This window comes from Barbus barbus (genome assembly GCF_936440315.1).
Source record: "Barbus barbus genome assembly, chromosome: 9".
Taxonomy (NCBI): domain Eukaryota; kingdom Metazoa; phylum Chordata; class Actinopteri; order Cypriniformes; family Cyprinidae; genus Barbus; species Barbus barbus.
The window spans coordinates 4,826,540-4,849,884 of NC_136737.1; the positions used below are offsets into that span (position 1 = coordinate 4,826,540).

General features: G+C 36.1%; 2 protein-coding genes across 2 annotated transcripts in view; both read right to left on the reverse strand.

Moving 5' to 3' along the window:
- The window catches only part of LOC306874604 (SLAM family member 9-like), a gene marked incomplete at both ends in the record, with an annotated part of 110,173 nt that overhangs the window by 23,793 nt on the left and 63,035 nt on the right, over nt 1–23,345 (reverse strand). Inside the window, one exon of the mRNA XM_079424752.1 lies at nt 4,708–5,025. Coding sequence (XP_079280878.1) covers nt 4,708–5,025 — 318 coding nt within the window. The remainder of the gene's footprint in view (nt 1–4,707; nt 5,026–23,345) is intronic.
- On the reverse strand, nt 9,355–18,705 carry LOC306874895 (uncharacterized protein). The gene is made up of 11 exons (XM_079425213.1): nt 18,594–18,705; nt 17,339–17,659; nt 16,940–17,224; nt 14,636–14,710; nt 12,605–12,904; nt 11,307–11,621; nt 10,903–11,190; nt 10,708–10,810; nt 10,374–10,438; nt 10,163–10,219; nt 9,355–9,711 (listed from the first exon to the last, which is right to left on the reverse strand). The coding sequence occupies exons 1-9, from the start codon at nt 18,640–18,642 to the stop codon at nt 10,426–10,428; spliced, it is 1,749 nt and encodes a 582-aa protein (XP_079281339.1). The 5' UTR covers nt 18,643–18,705; the 3' UTR covers nt 9,355–9,711; nt 10,163–10,219; nt 10,374–10,425.

Genomic DNA, 23,345 nt, shown 5'->3' on the forward strand with positions numbered 1-23,345 from the left:
GCCTCATGAGGCAGCGAGGCAGCAAGTCAGCTGCCTAAGTTTTCAGCTGCAGCCATAAAGACAGGCACATGTATTTAATATGGAAATTGGCCTTTAAATGACCTGGAAATCATTAAATCAAATAATAATAAAAAAAAGACCTGGAAATCTAATTAAATGAATTCTAGTATGCAGTAACTTTAGTCATATAAAATGTAATTTCCCAACAACAAAATTGTGGCCAGTGAAAATGCTGAGTGGATAGTACATTTGGAAAACCTCTAGCCACAGTGGCTGGTGAGCAAAAGGTTAATGTCAGACCCTGATGCACACATATAACAAATAAAATGTTGCTATTACAGTAAATACAGAATCATTGTTTTGTGTGTGAGATGAGTAAAAGTAAAGAGCTGCTCAGGCCAGACACACATTTTTAGGAACTAAATGGTGTTACTTACATAAATTGTATTAAATTATGATATATTAAAATATTTAGAGTAGATTTTTAAAATGTACTATTATTATTTTTATAACACTTGTTATAAGCTACAGATAACACATGCCTTCTTTTTCAGTTTTTATACAATTCCAGAAGTTGCAGAAGATCCCAAATCCAGAGACAATCCACAGAGATCCAGCAGCAGCAGGAACCAAGATCAACACTATCAGAGGACCTGAAGGAAGGTAAAAGAGAAACAGTCATTAATGTAAGTGAATGTGTCTGATCAACAGCAGAAGACAGAGATCAAGTCAGTGAATAAACCACTGCTGTACCTGAACATGTGTGACAGAGTTGACAGATGTCTCCCAAATAAGCATTTTCCTAGGTTACAGGAGATACTACAGAAGTTGATCGTGGATAGAACAACAAAAAAAGAAAATGAATAAGCATAATAATAATGAAAACATTTACAAGTTATGTTTTAGTAATGTAAATCTTTATATGTGTGCACTGCAAAACTATTAAACATATAGTTAGTATTCCTCCAGGAGGCGCTCAACATGATAAAAGTAATAAAACATGGAGAGACTCTTGAACCTAGAGTGAGAAAACTTTATTGATACAGTAAATGCAGGCAGATACAGATTACTAATGAACAGCAGTAGTAAAGAGAAATCTGTGTGTCTTATCTGAGAAAATATTAACAATACGTTTGATTTCTGAAAATTCTGACCCTAAAAATGCAAGGAGAGAGTGCTTATGTTTTAAGATTTCAAGATTTGTATTTGTCACATACACAATTATACAGGGTATAACCAGCAGTGAAATGTAGGTTTTATTGTATTCTTATTCACCCAGTAAAAGAGCTTCAGTATTAGAGACTTCTGCTATATACAATAATATTAACAATACTACACTACATTTAAATGTGATGTGAGGTGACTTTGAAAGGCTCCATTCAAATATGAAAGATTTGTTCAAAAAAAAAAAAAACTATAAAAAGGAAAGTATGTTATATCAACTAATCTAGCATAAGCAATTAAATATTTGGTAATCATCAGTATCTATCATAATAAACACTCACAATTACTTTTAAGTGTTACAGAGAGAATGCATTGTTTTCTCTCAAATCATCTTCTAGAGTGGAAATGTGCCACCTAAAAAAACATATATACCAGAATGTGAATATACAAAACCCATTACAAATAAATGAAGATTAATAAATGATAAACTAAATAGGTTTATGAGAAATGATATCATCAGTGAGGTACCTGATGTGTGAATATGTGCTTGATCTTGTTCAGCTCTTCTGGAGCTGATGTCATAAACCAGAAGAATGACAGTAGCCACGCCCACCAGAGCAGAGAGAACCAATCGGATCACAGCTTCAGTAGAACCACAACAGTGAACAGAATCTGAGGAATAAACACATCAAACTGAGATCAGCTCAGTCAATAAACACTAATATCAGCTCTAATATCATGTATGTGTGACAGAGTTGACTGATGTCCAGATGTTGAGTCTGGTTGCTGATGGGATTGTTGAGCACACAGCTGTAGGTGTTTTTATCCTGATATTCCACCTCCAGAGGTAGAGAGAGACTGATGCTGAGATCAGACACACTGATGCTGGACAATAAACTGTTTCCTTTGTACCAGGAGAGAGTCACATGACCCACATTCACCACTGAACACAACAATGAACAATTCTGCTGTGATGATGATGATGATGAAGAACATTGTGAAGAGTTACTGCTGATGACAGGAACAGGCAGACGAGCTGAAAACATGAGAGAATAAAAATTAATACGCAAAAGGAATACTAATAAAAAATGCTTGGTTTAATGCACCAAGTAAATGCTTAGTATAATGAGAGAGTGTGTTTGTCATCTCACTTACTGGAAACTTAAATAATTTTAACCTTTTGATACACAACATAGGTCTAAAGGGCCCTGAATTAGTTAATTTTGTTTTCTATATCTTAGCAAAAAATGTATTTCATCATTCAGTATTCCAGGAATTCCTCAATGAACTTGTTTTTGACCATCGCAAATCTTATTTTTATTTTTCCTTTACTTTTTTAATAAAAATGATATTTTGTGTCACTACCCCTCTAATGCACAACATGTATCTAAAATGACCCATATTCATTTCCTGTGTTATTTCAGTCATGGATGAGTGTTTCTTTGCTCAGTCTTTGAATGAAATGCATTTTATCATTCATTATTCCAGGTATTATTGTGAAAGATAACTGGACATAATATTTGAATGTTAGGCTAAGGTTACCTTGACCTTGAGGAGTTTGCATGTTCTCCCCGGGTACTCCGGTTTCCTCCTACAGCCCAAAGACATTCAAGTTAGGTTACTGAAGACGCTAAATTGTCCCCGGACGTGTGTGTAAAGACAAGACTTGTGTGTGGATCGACTTGTGTATGGATTAACTGGTTCTCGCCATGAATATAGCCATAGATGCTGGGATGGCGTTAAGAAGGAAATAAACAAACAAACCTTGAAATCCAATTATTACTGAGAAAGATAAGCATGTCCAATATAAGTTAGCTAGGCCAACAAAATAAAAGTTGAATAAGAACAATATTATATAAATGTATATACCGTCGCTGTCAGGTGAAAAACTTGTATCTCATATTTCCTGATTTTTATTTATTTTTTATTTTTTTGTTTTGTCATAAATTAATGTTCTTGGTCGCCCTTTATGCAGTTTTATACAGTTTTATACTTATACAGTTTTGCACATACAAGGTTTCTTAGCTGGTGTGTGGTGGGCATTCTGGTGCAATATGGCTGCCATCGAGTATATACTTGAACTGTTTGATGTGCAACTATATATTCCTGTGCTTTTGATTTTCTTTATCCAGAGTTTTAGTATGGCCGATCTCAACCATTCTAGATTAATGGCTGAAATGGTTGTAAAAATGCTACAAAAAGAACATGATGAGGAAGATGAGGCAATTAGTCCTGATTCAATTAGTCTGAAATATCTGATGCTGATGACCTAGACTATGTGCTACAGGGTCAGTCTGGAGTTGTGGTTGTAAATCCAGCTCTCCTAGATGAAGAAGACTCTGTGATGTCACTGAAGACTTGTCTGATGAGTTCTCTGAAGAGGAAACTCAGACCCTACATTACCCATATTGCCCTGGTTGGTCTATAAATAGACCTCACTTCCTTCCTTCCTGGTTCCTTTTGCACTGGTGAGGTGTGGGCACCCAACCATGTCCTTTGAGTACTTTCCTTAGCATGCGTCAAGTATGTTTGTTTTCCAATTTTATCATTTAAATTTGTTTATATGAATTGCACTGATATTTAATGGTTATTTGTACTGAGTGCATTGTTGATGTTTATTGATGATTTGGTTGTATGAGTTTATTTCTTTTGTATTGTTTGTAGTGACATAAGACCATCCTGTCCATCCTGTTAATCCTGTTAATACTGTTCTTCTCTCAACATCTGTGAATCTGCTCCATGTGAATTTATGAACATCATGTCATGTGAATCGCTAAAGACTTCTGCTTCTTCAAAGGAATAAAAGGGAACAAAGGACTGGTGTTTCTTCCAGTGTTTTAATCAGATGCACCAAATTTGCTAAAAACTTTGAATATTGTAACATCTTATATTCAACAGTTACCACCCTCACTGCCTACACCAACATCGGTCCTGAAGAGAGACAGTCTTGACGAGTTCAGTTCCAACCCTAATCAAACTCATCTGAACAAGCTAATCAAGGTCTAAGCGTAAGGGTTACTAGAAATCTAGACAGATGGGGGTTTTATTAGGCTTAGAGCAAAACTCTGCAGGACTGTGGCTCTCTAGAACTGATACTGACCATCCCAGGCCTACAGCCTCACTACTTTTTCTGTTATTCAGTCACATTACCTACAACTCACTACAGACAGTTCAATTTCAGTATTATCGGTTATCAGTGATATCTGTATGTTACGTGTGACAAATTGGCAAATAAACATTTCAAGTGTTAAATGTGCTAGTCTAAATAATGATTTATGACCCATGTGTGTAAACTTGTTGTAGAAAATATATATATATATATAGTCATGATTCATGGATCATGGAATTCAGGGAATATTTAAATCTCAAATAAACTGATTTCAAAAGATATAATAAAAAATGCCGAGCGAAGTATGAAATAACAGAAAATTAATAGTTATTTTAGACCCATTTTGTGCATTAGAAGGGGATTGCATAGCTTGTGCATCAAAGAGTTAAAATGTAAAGCCAGTGTCCCAAAACAAGAATATGTACCATACTCACCATAGACAGAAACACTGAATGTTTGTGATGTCAGTTTCAGTCCAGTTATCTCTAGTTTATAGAGTCCAGCATGTTGAGTTGTGATGTTTGTGATGGTCAGAGATCCAGTTTGATTGTCCAGCTTCAGTCTGTCTCTGAATCTCCCATCAGGACCATCATATGTGGAGAAGATTTGCTGTTGTTTTTTCATTTTAGCTATAAGAGACTTTTCAGCTCCAAATTCCCACAGAATATCGGAAGCTTGTTGTACTTCAGTAACATCAGTTTTTAAAGTAACAGAATCTCCCTCCATCACTGACACAGACTCACCAAACACACCTGATGAACAAACAGATTTCACAGATTAATGCTCTTGTTGGTTTAGAAAGCCTGAAATCAGTTTGTAACCTTGAACAGCAGCAGAGATATGTAACAAAATGAAACAAATATGAACAGATATACATAAGTCAATCAATAATTTGATCTGTTATGTGCTTTAACATTGTATACACAAGTAAATGATGAATTACAGTTTGAAAGTGCAAGTTTAAATATATGGACATCATAAATACATTTGTTATTAAATTTCCACGACGTGTATGATTTGCATTTGTCATCACTGAGAAAACAAAGACAGATCTGAACACAGTAGATGACAAAAATAAAAACTGAACCACAGCAGGATCTCATTACTCTGAGACGTGAATAAATGACAGAAATATGTTTATAACTTACCGATCAGATGCCAACAGTACAAACACAACAAAATGTGAAACATTTTCAGCTGCTCAGTGAATTCTGATCTAATAAGACTATCAATGAAAGCACAACAGAACTAATGTGAATCCTCCGACGACTGAGTTTGACCCTCCTAATGCAAATGCTCACACATGAACGTTAGTTAATATCAAAACTACGTCATGGTAAAACAGAGCCTATACCACTTGTGACTTAAAATGGCTGTGTATATTTCTTCAGGACTCAGATCTAGCAGATGGGGAGAAGTATTTAGAAGTGTGTATGATCTCACAGTACCAGGCGTTCATCATCTGAGTCAAACTGAAACCTGCTGCGGTTTGATCTTTTGGACAAACAGCTTGTAGGAAAGACATTTAGTGCATGTGTTTAGTTTACAGGTGAAGAGTCTCTTCCTGTCCTGCTGCTATGAATAGTTTTGAACATGAGGAGAAACTGCATTTGATAGATAGATAGCCCTAACCCTAACCCTAACTAAACTAAAAATTTAAAGTCAGCGGGCTAACAAATTATTTTAAGCTGAAACAACTTTTTTTTATTTTTTTTTACAGTGTATATGAAAATCATTTTATATTCTAATCTCTGAACACATGCAGATACAATTTTGGCAGATATGTCCTTGCGTTATCCTGTGGGTGCCACGCTAATGTTGATTGACAGGCTCGGAGAACACGCATAAAATGCTGTATAATAATTGCCTTAATATAGCATTAATCGCCTCAAAATGTTGATTTAGAATGTTACAAGTTGTGGAGCAATTCATGAGGAAAGAAGATCATGTCGATTCTCAGAATAATTATAAAACAAGCACAATAGAACAATATAAAGGCTATTCATGTGAGCACATTTAAACAAAAGGATTTATACTTTGTTAATTTGATCCACTAATCCACAAAAAACAGACATGCCAACTACAGTAGTTAATGGCCTGATGCAGACACATAGATAGATTCCACCAGATGGCGCCATTTATCAGTTAGATCGATATAATACAACTGAAGATCAATGTAGAAAGTTATAAATATCAATCAAAGGATTCAACTTTTGACATGTAATCAAGCTAACTAGCTGTTCATATCATTGTGATATGACCAGCACAAACAGAGCAAAACAAACATGTGAAACATTTTCTTCAAGGGTTCAGTGTCTGATCTAATAAGAATATCCACTAAATATCACTTTATATGAATCCTCCCACAACAGAGTTTGACTCTCCTAGTTCACAAACTACATTTGAATATGATGTTATAGTTCATCCGGGCCTTATTAAGACTTCAACTATTCTTAATAGGGGAAATACTCTGTTTTTGTCATTTAACTGCCTGATTTAGATCACTGAAGAAAATGATCTCTACTCACCATAGACAGAAACACTGAATGTTTTTTTATGACAGTTTCGTCTAGTTTAAAGAGTCCAGCGTGTTGAGTTGTGATGTTTGTGATGGTCAGAGATCCAGTTTGTTTGTCCAGCTTCAGTCTGTCTCTGAATCTCCCATCAGGACCATCATATGTTGAAAATATTTGTTTCTCAGTGCTGATTTTAACTATGAGAGTCTTTTCAGCTCCAAATGTCCACGTTATGTCGTCGTCTTCATGTAGTTCACTAACATTAGTTTTTAAAGTGACAGAATCTCCCTCCATCACTGACACTGACTCACCAAACACACCTGATGAATATGAATGGGTTTTGTCACAGATTAAGGCTCCTGTTGGTTTACAAATCCTGAAATCAGCTGCAGTTTTAATCAGTTACATGTACAGCAACAGCAGCAGAGACACAAAATGAACAGGGATATATACTGTTATTTGCATTAAAGTCATCTGCTCTGGGGCATAATCAATGTGTAAATTTACATAGTTTCGGTGTGCTGAATATTTTCAGTGCTTAGTAAATGAGGTACTGTTTTATCTCTCATGCTCTCGGGGCTGCTGCACATTTGGACTAATGACTTTCCATGACTTTTGTAGATATTTATGATGACTGGATTGAACATTTTTAAAACATGGGATTCTTTTGAAATAGATTTTATATTTAAAAAAAAGAAGAAAAACAAAAATGGCCTGATATTTGAAAAGCAACTCAGTGGAAGGTTTTTTGGCTTTCTGAGTCGCCATGCAGAGCACAAACAGAGACATCTACATTCACTGTGGAAATTTCCATTGCTTTTTTTTTTTTTTTTTTTTTTTTTTCGAACTTTCCAGCCCTGAAAATTTCAGTATTAAATTCCGAAAAAGGACAGGCATTCAATGTAAGTAGATCTCATAGTAATGATTTATTTGGTAGGTACAGCAGCAGTAGCAGCTCAGAGAAAAAATGTTTTTTATAACTTGCCAATCAGACTCCACCAGCCCAAACAGAACAAAACAAACATGTGAATCATTTTCTTCAGTGGTGCAGAGTCTGAACTAATAAAACCTCAGCTAAAAACACAACCTGATGTGACAGAGTTTGGCCCTCCTAGTTTACACACTGTTTTTGCATACGGTATCCAGCCCTTGTATTTGAACTGCTTTTAATGGGTGAAAATATTCTATATATTTATCAATTATATACTTTTTGTAAGGTAGTTGCCTGACTGTGTTAAGTGGCTGAAAGTAGAAGAATATCAAGAAACACAGTTGTTCGAAGTTACAGTAAATACTTAATCTTCAGGTGAGACACTGCATCCTCTCCAAACATGCAATAATTCATAATTCTAACTAGCTAAGTTTCTACTGAAGCCCTGCTTACTGTGAAAATTATTGGTCATAAATCTCCCTCCACATAATTATATGTAAGAGCTAAGGAGCTGTTTTTGGTTACTCAAAAGACATTTGTTGATGATTTTCAAAACGGCTGATGCACAAAATGACCGACCTACAAAAATTTACCTAAAGACTGAAAGTGAAGTGACGAGTGGCCAAGTATGGTTAGTACTCTGCATTTAACCTATCCAAGTGCACACACACAGCAGTGAACACACACACACACAGTGCTGCGGCGCCCGGGGAGCAGTTGGGGGTCCGGTGCCTTGCTCAAGGGCACCTCAGTGGAAGAGAGCGCTGGTCATTCACTCCCCCCACGACAATTCCTGCCTAACCTGAGACTCTAACCATTAGGCCATGACTGCCCCATAGTGAAAGAGAACAATCTTATGATTTTTAGCCAAACTGTTCAGAAATTTTAAGCAAAAATGTCTATTATTATATTTCTTGACCACTAGGTGACACTGTTCATATATCCTCAGGCCATGATTGGTATAAAACAGGCCAAATTTGGTCTGAATACGCTAAAGCATTGTAGAATCTTAGCCTTGTGTCCGTTTTGGCATAGTTTTCATTAGATTTGTTGTTTTGCTTTATGAGAACAGTTTGGTCTGTTAAAGTCTTTTAATAGCATTTTTTCCAGCATGGTTTGAAGATGATCTGAAAGTGAAAGTGAAAGTGACCTGTGGCTTGACCCGTACTCAGAATTAGTGCTCTGCATGTAACCCATCCAAGTGCACACACATAGTAGTGAACACACACCCAGAGCAGTGGGCAGCCCTTTTGTAGATCTTTCTTAGGTGACTGATTTTTTTGTATGCTCTTAATATGGACTTGTGTTTTCCCCTGGAGGCTGAAAGGAGTTCATGTGACATTTATTGCTCAGAAGTTGCGCTACACGCCAACAAACGCAAAACACAGTAAGAACTGTAAAATGACTTAAAAATGATGTTGAGAACAGTGTTTCTACTGAATTGTGGTGTATTTGTTTCCTGTTTTGCCTTTGGACATCAGCACTGTTATGCTACTGAAAAAAAACTAATAATAAATAAATGTAAAGTTTTACTAGCATTTCTCCTTTTAGTTAGCTGCTCCCCAAAACTGATGAAAACTTTATCAGTTATTAACCACTGCACATTTGCATGATACCATTAATATTACAACAGTGAATCAAACATTGAATTTATTCTTAAAACGATTCTCAGGCATAGTCAGACAAAGAAAAGGGATCTTTATCAAAAATAGGATGTGATATAGACAAGAATAGCTCTTCTACTAGCACTGCTAATTATAGAAACAAGTACTGAAACTTGCTCTGGTATCAAGGCATGAAAGGTCATGAATATATATAAACATGCATATTACCGTGAATATAAATCTTAATATCGATACAACAGACTCAAACTCTAAGTTAGTCACAGGAATTTCCTATTAAAAATTGCTATATTAAAAAATATTGAAGTTTGATCATCTTCTCTTGCTAACAGGCACATACTTTACTACTTGATCCTCCTCTTCAACTTTCTGGAAAAAAAAGTATAACATGAGACAAAATATTTTAAATAAATAACATCTACATCAGTGGTTTTGGGGGGGGGGGGGATAAATAAATACTGAAATGTAGTAGCCTAATAATAAATATGAAAAATAAAGATAAATAGGAAAATAAAAATGCCCAGCCTACATAACAGAAATATGGCCAATAAAATATCAATGAATGTATGCCATAGAATAGTTTGATTCAGTTTCTTTCTTCCTTTAAAAGTTTATTGTCATTTATTTTAAACAATTAAATGTTTTTTCTTGCTGTCTGCAACACCTTCAGAATATTTTATTCAGTTATCCTAATATTCTAGTGTAGCTTTACAAATTAATTCCAGTTCAAAATATGAAAATGACTTAATCTGACTCATTTTATTTACCTTTAGACTCTTAAAGACACAATAAAAATAAAATCAAAATAACAATAACTTACTCAGAGGTCTTGTATACCAGCGATACACATTTAAGAGTGAAATGGCTTCTTCCGGAACTACATTGAAGAAAGAAAGTATCTATTACTCCTTTATGTTACTATATGATGGATCATTATACAGACGAAAACACAAGGGCACACTAATCTACATCTGACCCACTGCTGAAATGATACAGAGACACACAACATATTTAGAAATACATTTTCTTACCAATGCACGTGCATTTCTTTGGTAGAGCGCTGGCTTATGAGTCACCTCATCTTCACAAATCTGAACTGTTTGAACAACAGTAATGGATTATTACTCAAATAGATGCATGAATAATGGACAAAACTCAACTAGATTGTTCTTTACAATGTGTTATTTTAGGGCTTTCAAAGTTGAATCATTAATAAACACAATTATGTGTAATGCCACAATTCAAAAACCGTTCATTAACATAATTATGTGTGTGATTATTACATTTAACTCACTACTAGCAGAGTGAATTTGATTCAAATTTGATTAAAATTTGATTCAAATCAGTCAGTAACACTTGCCTTGCTCATCAGTTTTTCTACATTTCCAGCAGAAGCAGAAGATTCCAAATCCAGCAACAATCAACAGAGATACAGCAACAGATATCAACACTGTCAGAGTATCTGAGTCTGGAGGATGAAGAGGAAAGTAAAAGAGAGACATTGATGTAAGTTATTGAGATCAGCTCAATGAATAAATGCCAATATCACCACTCCCATACCGGCACATGGTTGACAGAGCTGGCTGATGTCCAGATGTCTCGTCTGGTTGCTGATGGGATTGTTGAGCACACAGCTGTAGGTGTTTTTATCCTGATATTCCACCTCCAGAGGTAGAGAGAGACTGATGCTGAGATCAGACACACTGATGCTGGACAATAAACTGTTTCCTTTGTACCAGGAGAGAGTCACATCACTCACATTCACCACTGAACACAACAATGAACAATTCTGCTGTGATGATGATGATGAAGAACAGTCTCTGGTAATGTTAGGAACAGGCAGATGAGCTGCAAAACATGAAAGATTAACCTGAAATATTTATAAATTTACGCAATGATTGTATTTTCAGTTCAGTGTTTTGAATGAACAATAAAACAAGACAGCACAAATAATCTCTACTCACCATAGACAGAAACACTGAATGTTTTTGGTTTTACACCAATTATGTCTAGTTTATAGAGTCCAGCGTGTTGAGTTGTGGTGTTTGTGATGGTCAGAGATCCAGTTTGATTGTCCAGCTTCAGTCTGTCTCTGAATCTCCCATCAGGAACATCATCATATGTGGAGAAGATTTGGTTATCTCTGTTGATTTGAGCTATCAGAGAGTTTTCAGCTCCAAATTTCCACATTATGTCATCATTGTCACGTATTTCAGTAACATCAGTGTTCAGAGTGGCAGAATTTCCCTCCATCACTGACACTGACTCACTAAACACACCTGGAGAATAAACAGATTTTACTCAGATTAGAATAATTACAAAGATAGACCACTTTAATTAAGAATTAACACATATTCCATAACTGTTTTTTGACTACAAGATTAACTGTCTTTATAAACTGCTACAATTAAAGAGAAACTATTAATATCAAGCAAAAAGAAGAAAGAAAAAAACATCGCAGCAGCACTTAGATTGCCTGAAAATATATTTATATTGTCAAGTAATGGAGTAATATAGCAGCATAATTTATGAAAAAGGACAGATAACCAGGCCTTGTTACTTAATCTTATGAGACCTAATCAGATCATGTTCTTCAAGTGTAAAGAACACGTTAACTTTAAATTTACAGCAAAATATATGAGTTACTTTTTCAAATAAGTGACACAGGATACTTTGTTTTTATTATTTATTGACTGATAGCTCTCCTGTCCCCGTGTTGAGAGAAATTGGGAGTCAGTGCAGAGGAAGAGGCACTTCCTTCATCCTGAGGCTTATTCATTTCACTCTTGGTGTGAAAGGGTGTTTACAGTTGCCAAAAATATACCTTTTGGCTTTTTTTGCTATTAAAAACAAATAAGCAAGCCCAGCCCAAGTGACAAAATGTTGCGTAAAATGATGTCAAATGAACCCGGGTGTGCTCGCCGCAGGGTGTAAAGGAGAGTAAGGATGCTTTCACACTTGGTTTGATTGCCTGGTCCGAACCAGAGTTTGATTGTTCCCCTCTCCCCCTGCCCCTGCTGGACTGCGCTCATATTATTCTATTTGGGTCCGAACCACAGTTTGATTGTGTCATCAAGCCAGCAGATGTTTACCCCGCTGCTTAGTAACAATGAACTCTGACGTCAATCGAACCCAGGTGTGGAACAAAAGTGTGAAAGCACCCTAAAAGAGACATTCATATACTGTAAGTCATTGAGTCTGAGCTACAACAATAGACAGAGATAAACTCAATGAATAAATGTTAATATCACTACTGCTGTACCTGAACATGTGTGACAGAGTTCATTGATGTCCAGATGTATTGTCTGGTTGCCAATGGGATTGTTGAGCACACAGCTGTAGGTGTTTTTATCCTGATATTCCACCTCCAGAGGTAGAGAGAGACTGATGCTGAGATCAGACACACTGATGCTGGACAATAAACTGTTTCCTTTGTACCAGGAGAGAGTCACATGACCCACATTCACCACTGAACACAACAATGAACAATTCTGCTGTGAGAATGATGATGATGATGATGGTGAAGAACAGTCTCTGGTAATGTTAGGAACAGGCAGATGAGCTGCAAAACATGAGAGAATAAACTGAAATATGGATAAATTCACAACAATTTTATTACCTGTTCAGTGTGTAGAGTGAGCGTTTATAAGGCTTATTAATTTCACTCTTGGTGTGAAAAGGCCAAAAATATAACTTTTGGGTTTTTTGTTATTGAAACAAATATGTAATCCCAGCCCAGGTGACAAAAGTAATGCAAAAGCAATGTAATGCATTATTTTCTATAAAAAGTAATTAATGCAATTAGTTACTTTTTATAGTGTAACACTCCGGTTACTTGTGTAACCACAGTTCCCTTTCGAACGGTCTCTTTTGTTGCATTAACACCCTTTGGGGAAACTCCTGTTTACTCTGGTACCAAAGCCTAATTTGTTCACGTTCATGTAGCTGCACAATCAAATTGCATTCAGCTCTCTAAAATGGGTGGAGCCGGCTGCTATATAAGTCGGCTCTGAGCGCCTTCCCTTCTCTCAGGAAACCGAGGTTATGATAGTAGCCAGAGAGTTCCCTTACGAACGGTCTCTCCCATTGCATTAACACACTGTTGGGAATGTATCCAAGAGTGCCGTGCTATAAGCAAGTGCAGAATGAAGCCTCTATGCAAGCTCATGTAAGCATGAGCTAGCAAATAGACCCAAGCCACTTAGGCTGAGGAATACATTAAAAAATCTGAGATTAGGTGAATTTAAGCAGACAAAATCCGTGCTTGCAAGGTAGGGCTGTCCAAGTTTTAAAACCTGCTGAAGGAGGACAGTGACAACCAGCTGGCGGCCACACAGATATCACCAATAGAAATCCCTCTGGACCATGCCCAAGAGGAGGCCATTCCTCTGGTGGAGTGGGCCCTCACTCCATATTTATAGGATATTGCAAGCCTGCTGAGTCGTAAGCCAGGGCTATCGCATCGACTATCAAGGGAGATAGTGTCTGCTTCATAACTGGCAGCCCTTTAGAGTGGCCTCCAAAGCATACAAATAGCTGCTTTGAGTGCCAAAACAGGCCAGAGTGCTCATTATACACTCTAAGAGAGTGGATTAGGACCCTGCTCACCTTCTCAATTTGGGAGCTCTAGAAGGGTCAAGTCAAGTCACCATTATTTATATAGCGCTTTTTACAATGCAAATTGTGTCAAAGCAGCTTTGCATTATGGCCAGACGTAATCAGCAGTTTAATTTTAGGCTGAAACAAAGTACGATTGCGCAGAGGCCTCATCTGGTTCCCGTGGTCTTGTCCCAATGGCCGTCTAGGTGACGAGGTCTTCGGAGGGCATTGGTCTCTGGAGTGCATCTAGTTGTCCTGGTCTCCACTCACATTCAGGGCTGTAGAGGTCATCTCTAGGTGCTGATCCACCATCTAATCTGGATACAGACTCAATGTTTCCCATACGTTGATTTATTTGTGGCGGCCCACCACAATATCCAAATCGACCGCCACAAATACCCAGAGGCGAACCAAGATGAAGTGGGGGCCCCAGGCAAAATTAATAGATGAGGCCCTTCTAAAACATTATTTTGTAAATATATATTTGTTACTTAGATATATATTTATATCTGAGGCAGTGGTGATAGGGATTTAAGCAGTGTTCCTACTTATAGATATATATGGTTAGCATCTTAATTTATTATTTATTATTAGTTTATCAAATAGCTATGTTAACTAATTTAATAGAAGAGTTGGATAATGTAAGTAAATTTATTGATATAGTAAGTAACACTATATCTGACACTGAACTTACCATTTTCACTGTCAGGAGGAGGGTCTGGGGAATCTGCCTGAGGTGGTGGTGGTGACAGGAACTTAAGTAATGCTCCTGCATGCAGAAATATATGATTAGCATTTTAATTTAATCTTTTTAATTTAATTGAACGTTTATTAACTATTAGTGCATTGTTAGTTGACAACTAATTATGTTAACTCAACTAATTTAATGTAGAAGAGCTAAATAAATAATGTCAACTAAGTAAATGTAATGATATTTATATTGTTTCGTGAGCTCCCCACTGGCAGCACGGCACAGTACCGAAACGTGCCAAGTGGTGATGTGCGTGTCTTTCCCGGTACCACCTATTCTATTGCAGCCTATATTAATACCTGCTAAATGCTATATAATACATGCTGCTGCTAAGTGCAACCCTAGCTAACCTGTTTCCCAGTAACCCTATTAGTAATTAGACTAGTAATTAATCTAGCAAATAATTCAACGAAAATAAGCTGGAATTAACAACAAAAACCTTTGTTTGTCATATAATTATCATTAAGTCAATCTTATCTCCATCACTTAACTTACCACTGTCATGTTTCCTCTTTTCCTCCTCTTCTTGCTTTTTTTCCGCTTTTGGCTGCCAGATGGACAAGTCCTTTTCATTTTTAAAATAGCCTAGTAAATGGCATTACTAAACTCATTACTAAATGCATGAGTAAGTGCTGTGCCAGTTTGAAAACGGCGGCCGACGCATCACGAGGAAAAAGCAAGCACAGCCAGTGTAACGCAAGAGGGAGCCCCCAAGGGGGGATGCAGATATATTGCTCCATGTTACGTGTATATTATTAATAATGCCATTTCCGATTGTTCAAATGGTCAGCTGTCGGGGGCCCCCTCAAAATGTGGGGCCCCAGGCAATTGCCTGCCTTGCCTGCCCTATTGCTACGCCTCTGCAAATACCCACCACCCACTGCCATCAGCTTCCGCATCTCACACACACACGAGTGCGACTTTAGCACTATATTTAGCTATAACATTCAGACCCTTTTAGCAGCTTTTTTTCAATAAAAGGTACATACTGGCAAACCTAGTGACTTTTTTGAAAAAACCTTAGCTTTCATTCAGTTGGAAGATGTCATCAGTAGTGCCCCGCAAGCACGAGGTCTGACGTAGTGTCAACTCTCTCGGCTCTTCTGTGTAGTAAGCGGCAATAGATGAGTACAAAACAGCGTTTCCAAGCACCTGTTGCTTAATGACTGTACGGAATTTTAAATATGAACATGATTCGTCTGTTAATATGCTCATAGTTTGTTACAGGCAGTGCGCTGATTGAGACAAAACAGTAATCTAGCCAAAACCACCGCATATAGTCGCTTTTTAGTGTAAGTTAGATGTATGCTGATTTTATCAGTCAATGTCGCGATTATACATCAGGATTTAAGGAGTATAGTGAGAGTGATTCCTGGTTAACATGCAGTATTAATTGGTCGTGTTTACTATTTATACTTGTTTTATGTATGACAACAGAAAATATAATGTGAACAGCTTTACTGGGCATTCAGTTGTATTACAGTATGTGACAGTTCATAGAGCAGAACAGATCTGAAGTGCCAAAACTCGTCTGAACGCAAACTTGACGCAATGACGTCATAAATATGCTAATTAATATGTGACGTCACAAGTCTCACAAAATCCTGTGGGAAACACTGAGACTGGATCCTGGTAGCTGCATTGACAATCTGATCCGGAAACTGTTTGGATCTGGGTGGTTATGGTGGCCTCAGAATAAGAATGAAAAAGAATAATATTAGCATAGATGCCATTCTACTGATGATGTAACAAGTACATCGGGTGTTATGGGACTTGGTACTGGTTCCAGATTACCTAATTAATGCAGCCTAACAATCCTTTAATGGATTTGAATGATATAAATATAGTTATATAATATTAAAGAAGCACTTCATTGTGTGATGCGCGAGGAGAGGGGCGCGGAGAGTAATAATTAATTACTGATTATTCATTTGAATCAGTACTTTATAACGAATATAATATCTTAAAATGAAAAGTGATTCCGGGAGATGTGAGTGTCGCATTTTTTAACGTTCCACCTGTAAACAAGATGCCATGATGCCAAACCCCCTAATGGAAGAAGAAAGCTTTCGTGTTTACAACTGTGATGATGAGCGCTTATCAGGATCAACTAAACGTTGGCTTTCCAAAGGTATGTGGAATATTTAATGTTCGATCTTATTTTAAAGTAACAATCTTTGATGTAAGTTATTGAGTCATTGAGTATTGAGACCAGCTGAATGAATATTAATATCACTTCTGCCGTACCTGAACATGTGTTACAGAGTTTGCTGATGTCCAGATGTTGAGTCTGGTTGCTGATGGGATTGTTGAGCACACAGCTGTAGGTGTTTTTATCCTGATATTCCACCTCCAGAGGTAGAGAGAGACTGATGCTGAGATCAGACACACTGATGATGGACAATAAACTGTTTCCTTTGTACCAGGAGAGAGTCACATGACTCATATTCACCACTGAACACACCAAGGAACAATTCTGCTGTGATGATGATGAAGAACAGTCTCTGGTAATGTTAGGAACAGGCAAACGAGCTGCAAAACATGAGAGAATAAAATGAAATATGGATAAATTTCACTTTTTTTTTTCAAACTATAAAAACAAGACAGCACAAACTGGAAAAGACAGCGCAAATGATCTCTACTCACCATAGACAGAAACACTGAATGTTTTTGATGACCATTTCACACCAATTATGTCTAGTTCATAGAGTCCAGCGTGTTGAGTTGTGATGTTTGTGATGGTCAGAGATCCAATTTGATTATCCACCTTCAGTCTGTCTCTGAATCTCCCATCAAGAGCATCATCATATGTGGAGAAGATTTGTTTCTCTCTACTGATTTCAGCTAAGAGAGAGCTCTCAGCTCCAAATTTCCACAATATGTCATCATCTTCATGTATTTCGGTAAGATCAGTGTTCAGAGTGACAGAATCTCCCTCCATCACTGACACTGACTCACCAAACACACCTGGAGAATAAACAGATTTCACACAGAAGTACTGCAGATAATGAAAATACAAGATCAACTGTCTTTATAAACTGATACCATTAAAGAGAAACTATAAGCATCGCACAGACATAAACATTGCAGCCACACCTACAGACAGCCTAAAAAATATGTGTATCAAATAATGGAAATAGGCCAGACAGAATCAAATGAGACATAATCAGACCACTTCCTTCAAGTAATTAAAGTAACACATTACTTAAATATCTTTTTTCAAATAAGTAACACAGGATGCTTTGTTTTTACTATTTATTGCCTGACCGCTCTCCTGACCCCATGTTGAGAGAAACTGGGAGTAAGGGCAGAGGAAGAGGCACTTCCTTCATCCTGAGGCTTATTCATTTCACTCTTGGTGTGAAAGGGTCTTCACAGATGCCAAAATATAACTTGTGTTGTTGTTGTTGTTATTAAAAACAAATAAGTAAGCCCAACCCAGGTGACAAAAATAACAAAAAAGTAGCAATGCATTACTTTCCATAAAAAGTAACTAATAGTAACATAATTTCATAATAGATTACTTTTAAAAGTAACTTTCTCCAACAATGTTAAGAACACATGCAGCTTTAACAACCATGAGGATCCCTCATAATAGCTTAATGCCACAGTGTCTTCTCCCACAAGAATTGTTATTATAATTAATTTCACAAATGATCATTTTAAATAACCACAGTATCCAAAACGCAGTAATATAGTGGATTTTCATACTAAATATTCCAGTCTATTCGGTGCATTAAAAACATAAATAATCCAAAACAAACATGGTTCCAAAAACAGCAACCACTTTTGCAGTCATGTGACTTTCTTAAGGAGATTACGTTAAAGTAATGGAGAGACAGGATTAAAGTTCATTTAAATGTCAGATTGAACTTAAAAATAAGTAAACAAACAAACTTACCAATCAGATTCCACCAGCACAAGCAGAACAAAACAGACATGTGAGACATTTTCTTCAAAAGTTCACCAGTATATGTGCTGAAAACACAGCAGAACTGTCAGTGTGTTGTGTGAATCCTTCCCTGACAGAGTTTGACCCTCCTAGTTCACATGCTGTATTTGCATATGATATAATGTTATAGTTCATCTGGCCCTTATTAAGACTTTTAATTGTTCTTAAAGGGTGAATATATAGTTTATTTTATACTCTTTGCAACATGCCTGACTTTGTAAAATTGCTAAAAGCAAAATAATGTTTTCTGAGGGTCTTGCTACGTGAGACTAAGTCTCAAGTAACACGAGTATATTTGTAGAAATAGCCAAAAATATATTGTATGGGTCAAAATTATCAAATTTTCATTTAATCCAAAAATCAGTAGGATATTAAGTAAAGACCATGTTCCATGAAGATATTTTGTAAATTTGTTACTGTAAATATATCAAAATTGAATTTTTGATTAGTAATATGCATTGCTAAGAACTTAATTTGGACAACTTTAAAGGCGATTTTTTTTGCACCCTCAGATTTTCAAATAGTTGTATCTCGGCCAAATATTGTCCGATCCTAACAAACCATACGAAAGCTTATTTATTCAGCTTTCAGATGATGTATAAATCCCAATTTAGGAAAACAAAAAAAGAAAGATCCTTATGACGCGTTTTGGGGTCCAAGGTCAAATATATAGATATAAATGTTCTTAAGACTTATCAGTGGAAAACACTTTTCATTTTTATCATTTAAACTTATGAAATATTATGTTAAACAGCTAAAAGTAGAAGAATATTATACGTATTTTATTCTAGTGATCTTAAAAACTTGTGATTTTTTTTTTTTTTCCAGTTGTCAGTTTTTTGTGAATTTTACTAACACTTGGGATGCTTGTCTTTCTCTCTTCTTAAGTTCTGTCTCAATGAAAAACCGGGATAAAAGTTTAGGCCAAATCTTAACTACACAATAAATGTTATAGCAATTATAATGTCCATCAGATTTATATAACTGGCTGAATAATCAAGGAATCCAGTGGTCTCTTACTCTCTGTGAACAGCTTTATAATGTTTGAATTCATCCAGATAATTAATGTCTGTAACCAAAATAATAAAACGGAAAATTATACTATATATCAATTCATTTAAGAATAGCAGCCACCAAAACGAAAAAAGTTAACTACAACATTAAGAACTGTTTTGCTCAAAAGCCTTCAGTTTTTTAGACCGATTACTATACTAACGCCATCCAACATCATTTACGCAGCACTTAATGCAGATGAAAGAACGTGACTACATCTCTACATCTTCACGCTGCAGTACGTAGGGAGTCTCCCAAAATATAGTTTCACTTTCTATTCGTGACACAACGGTTTGTAATGCACCAGTACGCGGGATGCGTAACACAATAAGATTAATAAGAAGACACAGTGGCTTCGGGTTTACTGAAGAGAAAGAACATAGCACTATATCAAAATCTGCATTTATTTTTTTAGAAAACCTAATGAAAATGAAGCTGCTCTTTATTTCGCCCTTATTGTTCTGGTGTTTACTCGACCATGGTAAGACATTTAGACTTATTATCTCTCTTTCTGTGTTTTAACGATTGATGCCAGCCGAAATTTGCGGTTAAAACGGTGTTTTCAGTAATAAATAAATAATAAAATAAATACATACATACATACATACATAAACGGTAGCATGCCAAACATGGGTAGGATGCTCCGTGGGCACAACAGAAGCTGTCAGATAGGCTTGTCTAGTATTGTCCGCGTATGATGCAGGAACAGCAGCCCATTGGTTTGTCTTCTGTATTAACAATATTCTGAATAGCCGCAGTGCGCCATGGACGGAGCGATGAACTATTGCTCCGCCTGTATAATAAAATCGCTTGATCCAATCAAATTCGACACAAATCTGAGTTAAACACTTGTACACAGGGCCGCTGCTGCTCAAATGGGTGCCCTAAGCAGGATTGTATTGTTGTGCCCCCTCTCTCAAATATTATGGAAGTAAAAAAATTATAATAAAAACACCTATAGGGGTCAAAATAGAACTTTAATAAATTATAATAGTCAATAAATCAATCAATAATTGTATTATTTACAAATTACAAATGTAGCTCTATATCTATGATTTTATTAATACAGTGGTCTGATTGATTTTATAGCATCAAGCATTCAGAAACCATGCAAAAGAAAATTAAGCAGTTTTACTACGTTAAAACCATGAAAAAACATTTTTGTAAGGGTTGTGATGTCCACATGTTTTTTTTTTTTTTTTTAAGACATTAGAGGCTGTGTCATCTATATATAGCAAAAAGGTGGGCAAAAATGTAAGATTAAGTGTATATTTGAATTAAATGTTTGGTCAATAGCCTATTAAACAAGGATTTGATTGTCCTCTAGCAGCAGCTATTACATGGCCTTTGGCTCCCTTTGCAGGCATTTGTAATAACATGTAATGTACAGAAATTTTTATTTTGTATTACATTTGAAAGGCTATTGTTGGGTTAAGTCTGATTTTATAACCACAAAAAAAAAATACCATCTTAATACTTATTTGTAAATTATTATTTGAAGTAACAAAATCATGGTTAATTTGCAGTTACCATGGCTAATTTTCGTGAGGGGACATGGAAACTCATGGAGAATATTAGATGCGTTGGTGGTGGTGAAATTATCACCGACATTAAAACATGTTATTAACATCAACAGTCAAAAAAGTTTCACATGATTATGAATGTGCCTGAAAGTGATGCTTGGGCTTCGTTTTCACTTTTTATTTTTTTCTTCTCTTGGCGCCGGATTGCTGATGTCTTTTCATGGCATAGGCCTAGTTGTCCATCAATTATGATCATTTGCATTCAGCCGCAAACATGAGGTGCGAGCAGTCTCAAGTGCGGATACAGGAATGGCGTGTCACAGGTTTTTTGAGCAACTGGGATAGTGCCCCCCCGAGAGTTGGTGCCCTATGCAAACTGCATACTCTATAGGGAGCGGCAGGACTGCTTGTACAGAATGATATGGGAACATTAAAGGGCCTGTGGTGAAGCTAGCTGAAAACCATGATCATGTAAACTGCATTGATGAGGTAAATTGGAAAACATTGTGACAAAAACTTGTTCATTCAGCTGCTGCACCATCCTTGTAGTAATTTACCTTGCTGTTACTAATACTGTGGAAGAGAAATGTCTTTATTATAAATGTTACAATTAGGCTATTATACTTATTAAATATTTGGAAATGGCACTTTTGTCAGTTTAGTTTCTGTGTGTTTATGATATTTCTTTATGACATTCCATAGTTTATTATTATTATTATTATTATTATTATTATACCCCTGGCAATAATGCATGGCTTTACCTGTGACTACCATACCATAATTTATTTATTTTATTTACAAAACATAGGTGGCGAGGAAATAACTGGACAGAAGGTGCTACCAGCAATGAGCAGGGCTGCCAGGTCTTCAAAGTCAAACCAGCCCAATTTTTATATTTATGTATATATATATATATATATTATTTTTTTTCTGGGAACAGTTGTATAATACAAAAAGCAGCTGTACAAATTTAGAACCCATCCCACCCCCTGGTAGACTTTAAAAAAAAAAAATAATAATAATAATAGTAATTAAGTAATTAATTAGTACTAATAGATAAATAAATAACAATAAAATCATTTTTACAAAGATTTTAGAAAAGATGACAACATTAAAAGCTGAATCAGAATGAGCTTTAATAGGTATGTTTGCACATACGAGGAATTTGTTTTAGTGACAGTAGCTCCACAGTGCAACAGAATGGCAGCAACGGGACAGGACACAGATAAAAAATAAAATAAATAATGTACAAATATACAAAAATGGACAATGTGCCAAATAGCACAAACACAATATACAAAATAGACAATTGTTAGGTGCAAATTTGAAATGTAATAAGTATGTGTGTAAAATAAAAATAAAAAGTATGATAGTGTTGTGTGTTTCAAGTTTATTGTTAAGAGTTCAAGTGTTCATGAGATGGATTGCCTGAGGGAAGAAACTGTTCCTGTGTCTGGTCGTTCTGGTGCTCAGAGCTCTGTAGCGTCGACCAGATGGTAACAGTTCAAAGAGGGAGTGTGCTGGATGTGAGGGGTCCAGAGTGATTTTACCAGCCCTTTTGCTCACTCTGGATGAGTACAGCTCTTGGAGAGTGGGGAGGGTTGTACCAATGATTCGCTCAGCAGTCCGGACTACCCTCCGTAGTCTTCTGAGGTCAGATTTAGCAGCTGAGCTGAACCAGACAGTTATTGAGGTGCAGAGGATGGATTCAATGATGGCGGAGTAGAACTGTTTCAGTAAGTCCTGTGGCAGATTGAACTTCCTTTCCTTCCATTTGAGTCATCTTTCTGCGCTGACTCAGTTAAGTTGAATTTACATAGAATATTAAGTATGTACAACTTGACAAATTTAATGTTATTTGAACTTATACAATTTAGATGGAATAACTTTATGAAAGCAAGGTGAACTTAATTTTTTTAAGTGTTCAGTACCCAAAGTTTACGTTCTTTTAACTTAGATGTTTGAGTTAACTTTACTGACCATATAGTTTAATTCAGTTTTCAATGACAAAGTTTGTGTTCATGTCACCTAATTTGGCTTATTTGGTTAATTCAACCAGATAAATAATTGTTTTATTTTTATTTATTTTTTATTGTTCTTTATGTCAATTGTAAATAATTATTTT